The 5,700-nt window shown below is 37.0% G+C and overlaps 3 protein-coding genes across 3 annotated transcripts; 1 reads left to right on the forward strand and 2 right to left on the reverse strand.

Annotated features, from left to right (window-relative positions):
• Positions 1 to 1,059: 1,059 nt before the first annotated feature.
• On the forward strand, positions 1,060 to 2,441 carry PHYBLDRAFT_176315 (hypothetical protein; the record flags this gene model as incomplete). The annotated part of the gene is made up of 8 exons (XM_018437732.1): positions 1,060 to 1,169; positions 1,501 to 1,525; positions 1,755 to 1,804; positions 1,986 to 2,053; positions 2,093 to 2,139; positions 2,192 to 2,254; positions 2,280 to 2,337; positions 2,383 to 2,441. The coding sequence occupies 8 exons, from the start codon at positions 1,060 to 1,062 to the stop codon at positions 2,439 to 2,441; spliced, it is 480 nt and encodes a 159-aa protein (XP_018283319.1).
• Positions 2,442 to 4,613: 2,172 nt separating this feature from the next.
• Positions 4,614 to 5,042, reverse strand: PHYBLDRAFT_153671 (hypothetical protein; the record flags this gene model as incomplete). Its single annotated transcript, XM_018433222.1, has 1 exon — positions 4,614 to 5,042. The coding sequence occupies one exon, from the start codon at positions 5,040 to 5,042 to the stop codon at positions 4,614 to 4,616; it is 429 nt and encodes a 142-aa protein (XP_018283320.1).
• A 144-nt stretch (positions 5,043 to 5,186) lies between these two features.
• Positions 5,187 to 5,625, reverse strand: PHYBLDRAFT_153672 (hypothetical protein; the record flags this gene model as incomplete). The annotated part of the gene is made up of 3 exons (XM_018433223.1): positions 5,187 to 5,443; positions 5,505 to 5,559; positions 5,611 to 5,625. The coding sequence occupies 3 exons, from the start codon at positions 5,623 to 5,625 to the stop codon at positions 5,187 to 5,189; spliced, it is 327 nt and encodes a 108-aa protein (XP_018283321.1).
• Positions 5,626 to 5,700: the final 75 nt, after the last annotated feature.

A 5,700-nucleotide genomic window follows, 5' to 3' on the forward strand; every position in this document is an offset into this window, starting at 1 on the left:
ACACGACAACTGAAGAAAAAGTATGGAAAACTTTCTTTTCAGTCTACTAATCAAAGGTGTGTAAAATGTAAATTAGGGTCAGTCAATACTTATTTTAACAGAAACAAGTGGGCATTTGTGGAGATACCAACGACTCCAAAAAGGACTAAATTTGTTAAGTATATTAAAAAGGCAAAAAATCTATTTACACCACAAGGCTAAATAAATTACCATGCATTTGTTTTAGTGTAAAGAGTACTATCTGGTTGTGCTTTATGTATAAGAAAGTTTCTTGTTATCGAAAACTGTTTGCATAAAGGACCAAAGGTATAGATGATCCAACTTATTTTTTATGAGCCCCTTTCAAAGGTAATGAATGCTTTCTCTTAGTATGTCTGCTCAAGAAACCAATATAGCACCAAACCGGCACTTTCTTTTTTCTCAACTGCCCAAAATAAAAAATTAACACACTCGTCTTTTCAGATCTGCCATTAATTGAGCCACAAGTCTGTGCATGACCAACACCAGCCTGTAATACTTTTGAGATCCATACCTGTGGCTCGTATTATGCTGCCGTACCTTTATTAAAATGTGCTTATTATATTGTTTATTCTACAACTTTCTATACACCCAATTGTAAAGTCAGATGATTCTTCTTGGTTTTTGAGGGCAGAGGCAAGATATATTGTATCTGATATAATGATGGGACACAGAGGCATGTCAACTGCTCCTGGAGACACCCACAGCAAGTACTCGATTATATACAATAGCGTGCCGAGCCGGATTGACTAATGGTTTGCTGGTTATGAGCTCGAATATGCGAGCCCATTTTAAGTGCCAACAGAGAGAATACCCAGGGGGATATCGATTTATCTTCTTTGGTTTTATTGTGGGCGATCCATGGTCAACCTGTGGTAGACGCAAAAAAAAACAATATGATTTGGTGCTACTGAAACGCTGAGATCACAAAGACTTACGGATCCCCCATACACAGCTTGGCGGTGTTTATTAATTGATTCAATCTCGGCTTGGTTTCGACTTGATCACATGTGAAAAGTTCCCTTCTCCCAATTGAACTGTATGCGATTTGGATATGAAAGATGGCCGGAATTTCTGGATTTCATGTCATATGAAGTAGGTCTTCTGGTGATAAGCGCTGGAAAAATACAAGATCCCGCAACTAGCCTAGAGTCAGAAACGTTTTGTGGTTATATATCACACTGACACATCCCCGATCTGAAACTGGGACGTCAGTACTTGCAAAATACTAGAGATACTAGGCTTTTTCCTCCTGGCATTATGGCAGCACTCGCTGACGTTGTATATTCGACTGTAATACCTACGCCACATCAGCGATTATTGATTCCCTTAAAGGCAACCATGATAGATATGGCCCTTTGGCTTTTCGTCTGCTTTATAATTCTTGTTACAATCTTCCCTCCTCTTTCCCTGTAATAATTCTACAAATTAATTTAGCTTCAGTTCAATAGTAAAATAAATACAACACACATATTTAAATAGACATCTTGTTGACTACGGTTACTGGGTAACCCAAGACCGGTCAGAAATAAAAACTTGTACAAAAAAATTGCCTTTTTCTTAGTGCTTCTGACTCTGCACTGTTTGTATAGGACGCCAAAAATAGAGGGAAAGTAGCAGTGAGTCAAGTCGAGTGACTTGAGAGTTGAAGGATTTTTAAAGATATAAAGAATAAAGAAAGAGAATAATAGTTAATGTAACTTTTATGAATTAATGTTAACGAAATTATTTTCTAGTCGAAAAAGAAAATGAATGCCAAATTGATGCCTATTTTCTGCACAGACTGGTATTTTCTATAGCCATAGTGGCGGCTTTAAGAAGGCTAATGATTAAACCACAAAAGATTTAAAATTCTTTTATCCCCAAAAAAGCTTCAGATCATTATGCTACCCTTTTTCATTACTTAGTCATTCCTAGGTCCATATATCATTTTATAGATATCGCATTAGCTTTTTTTTGTCTGGTAGCTCGGGTACGTTCCTTGTTATCTTCTACTGTGAATCTCTTTTTAACAAAATCAAGACAACAGAAAAAGGTAATAGTAAAACAACAGCCAACCATATTATTATTATAGACAAACTTAGTGGCAAGAAAATGAATACTGGTGGAAAGACAATTTTAGTAAAGAACAAATTAAGGAGAGCTAGTTAACTACGTTGGGTCATTTTTACAGCTACACCACCACTTCAAAGTTGATTTTAATGAGCGATATCAAAAGAAATCCCGCCGTGCTATAGTAAACTGAATGAATGTCTCATTAGAAAATACACCTTGTCTACCTTACCAAGGAACACAAGTATAATAAGACAGCTCTCAAGTGTAATATAGTAGTACCAAAAACATTATTAATAATATTTTTTAAAGACAAATTTAAGATCAAAATCAAAGAGACAAAACATAATGATAATATCAAAGTCAAATGAGATCAAAATTTATTGTTCAAATTTTTATAAGGGGAATATAAGTTAGGTTAAATTAAATTAAGTATACTAAGATATTCCAGGCCATGCTAGTCCAGTCGAGTCCAGTCGGTTCCAGTCAAGTCCAGTCGGTTTTTTTTTTGGTCCATTTGATTTTTCTTTTGATCTTTTTTTTTGTCCGTTTTTTTTTCTTCTTTTTTTTTTTGTCCAGTCAATATAAGCTAAGAGTGATAGGAGGAGGAGGATTTTGGTATTGAAAAATAATAAAGGGGATAATTTGGACTTTTTGTTTTTTTTTTCTTGTTTTTTTGATTCTTTTTTTGATTCTTTTTTTTTGTCCAGTCAATTTCACGGAATAGTAATAAGAGGATGATTTTGATATTGAAGAGAATAAAAAAGATAATTTGGACTTTTTTTTTTTTTTTTTTTTTTTTTTGCTTTTTTTTTTTGTCCAAACACAGCACACATAATAAAGGGGGATAATTTGGACTTTTTGATTTTTTTTTTGATTTTTTTTTTTAATTTTTTTTTGTCCGAACACAGCACACATAGTAAAGGGGATAATTTGGACTTTTTGATTTTGATTTTGATTTTTGATTTTGATTTTTTTTTTTTGATTTTTTTTTTACTTCTTTTTTTTTGTCCAGTCAATTTCACATAATAGTAATAAGAGAAGGGGGTTTCGATATTGAAAAGAATAAGAGAAGGGGGTTTTGGTATTGCTCTTTTTGCTCTTTCTGTTTTTTTTTTGAGCTTCTTTTTTTGAGCATTTTTTTTTTGTTTTTTGTTTTTGATCAAAGACTTCATTTGCTTTGTATGTATATATGTAAAAAGGGATTTCATACCTTGTCTTAATCCAGAGTCTTGTTCCAGTTCGCAGCTTTGCTTCAATCCAGGTCCAGGTTCCAATGCAGAGTTCTTCCGGTTTGTTCATCTTTTTTTGCTTTTTTTTTGCTTTTTTTTTTTTGCTTTTTTTTTTTTGCTTTTTTTTTTTTGCTTTTTTTTTTTTGCTTTTTTTTTGTTTTGTTTTTTTTTTGTTTTTTTTTTGTTTTGTTTTTTTGTTTTTTTTTTGAGAGAGAGAGGAGGGCTTAGTATAGGCCTCAGGGTCGGATTTCTTTTGATCCTTTTGGAGTGGAGGACTTAATGTGCCTGATCATTTCTGATAGGCTTTGGTCTACGCCTCGGTTTTTGGATTTGATCCTTTTGGAGTGGAGGACTTAATGTGCCTGATCATTTCTGATAGGTTTTGGTCTACGCCTCGGTTTTTGGATTTGATCCTTTTGAAGTGGAGGACTTAGTATATGCCTCAAGTTCGGATTTGGTTTTTGATTTTTGGTTTTTGATTTTTGATTTTTGGTTTTTGGTTTTTTTTTGGAACTTGCTTTTGGAATTTTGCATTGGACCCCTTCTTGGAAATCGACTTGGCCTTGAGACTTGGAGGTACAACCCAGATTTTGGACTTTGATAGAAATGCGCCTCTACTTTTGTATGTATATATGTATGTATATAAGTGTGTATATGTATGTTTGTATGACTATGACTATGACTATGTGTATGTGTGTGTGTATTTGTGTGTGTGTGTGTGTGTGTGTGTGTGTGTGTGTGTGTATAAGAAAGAAATAGAAAAATAGAAATTGTGTGTGTTTGTGTGTGTATGTATTTGTCTACTTCTCTAATTGTGTACTTCTCTATTTGTTTGTATATGTTTGTGTGCTAGGACTAGTACTAGAACAGTACTTGGACAGTTTTTGGACATTTGGACTTGGACTTGGACAAGACTTGGAATTGGATTTGGACTTGGACTTGGACATAGCAATGGACCTTGGCTTGACTATTTTGGAGATTGTACTAGTGACTATGGGGTTTGATCTGAGATAGAGAGATAATTGTGAGCACAATTTTTTCTGGTCAATATTGTTCTGGTTGTTTTTCTTTTCTTTTTTCTTTTCTTTTTTTTTTGTATCTTTTCATTTTCTTTTTATATATTTTTTTCTCTTTTTCTTCTTTTCTTTTTTGACTATCTATCTTGATTTGGCTTTGAATCTTGACAGTGACCTTGAGGGTCTCTGAAAAGCCTTTTTTTCTCTGGTGCGCATTTGGAGCCTGTGTTGTAGTAATACAAAAAATGATTAGTCTATGTCTTGAGATAGCTCACCCTTTTTCACGGTACTTACATTAGCCTTTCTTGTGGGCCGCATTGATGTTTGCTCTGGCGCATACTTTGGCCTCTCTTGTAGGATAGTTAGCCATTTTTGCTGGCACATACTGTGGTCTTTCTTGTGGGCTAGTTGGCCCTTTTTGCTGGCACATACTGTGGCCTTTCTTGTGGGGCGGTTTGCCCTTTTCTTCTGGCACATGCTTTGGCCTTTCTTGTGGGCCGGTTTGCCCTTTTCTTCTGGCACATACTTTGGCCTTTCTTGTGGGGCGGTTTGCCCTTTTCTTCTGGCACATACTTTGGCCTTTCTTGTGGGGCGGTTTGCCCTTTTCTTCTGGCACATGCTTTGGCCTTTCTTGTGGGCCGGCGTGCCATTTTTTCTGGCACATACTTTGGCCTTTCTTGTGGGCCGGTTTGCCCTTTATCTGGTGCGCACTTGGAGCCTGCATTGTAACAATACAAAAACAATTAGATTATGTCTTGAGATAGTTTGGTCCTTTTCCTGACACTTACATTAGCCTGTCTTGTAGGCCTGATTGGTCTTTGCTCTGGCGCATACTTTGGCCTCTCTTATGGGCTGGTGTAGCCTTTTTCTAGGCGCCCTTGTTGGGCTTCTGGTGAGCCTTATCGGCTTTTGACGAGGTGTCTTGAGGACACGACATAGCCGACACCTTTGCGGCAGAAATGGAACCATCGAGTTCCCCGGCAGAAGCAACAGGAAGCAACAGGAAGCAAATGTCCGACCAGTGGGATAAATGGCTCCTACCAGTGAGATAAATGGACCCGCCAGTGGAAGGAAAATGGGCGGCTGGCAACTGGCAACTGGCAACCGGCAACCGGTAACTGGCGGCTATATAAAAAGGTCCACTGGCGAGAGATGACAGGTTCACTGGTAGGAGGAAAGGGCCTACCAGTGGGAAGCAACAAACCCACTGGCAGAAAAGTCCCACTGGCGGAAGCAACAGACTAACAAAAAAAAAAAGCAACAAGCAACAGTACCTTTCAAATAACATGGACCGCCGTGGAAGGCATAGGGAAGGAACAAGCAACGGGAGGGAACAAGCAACGGGAACTAACCCAAAAAAGATGGTACCAGCCGCGCCCACC

The sequence above is a fragment of the Phycomyces blakesleeanus genome, assembly GCF_001638985.1.
Source record: "Phycomyces blakesleeanus NRRL 1555(-) unplaced genomic scaffold PHYBLscaffold_47, whole genome shotgun sequence".
Classification (NCBI taxonomy): domain Eukaryota; kingdom Fungi; phylum Mucoromycota; class Mucoromycetes; order Mucorales; family Phycomycetaceae; genus Phycomyces; species Phycomyces blakesleeanus.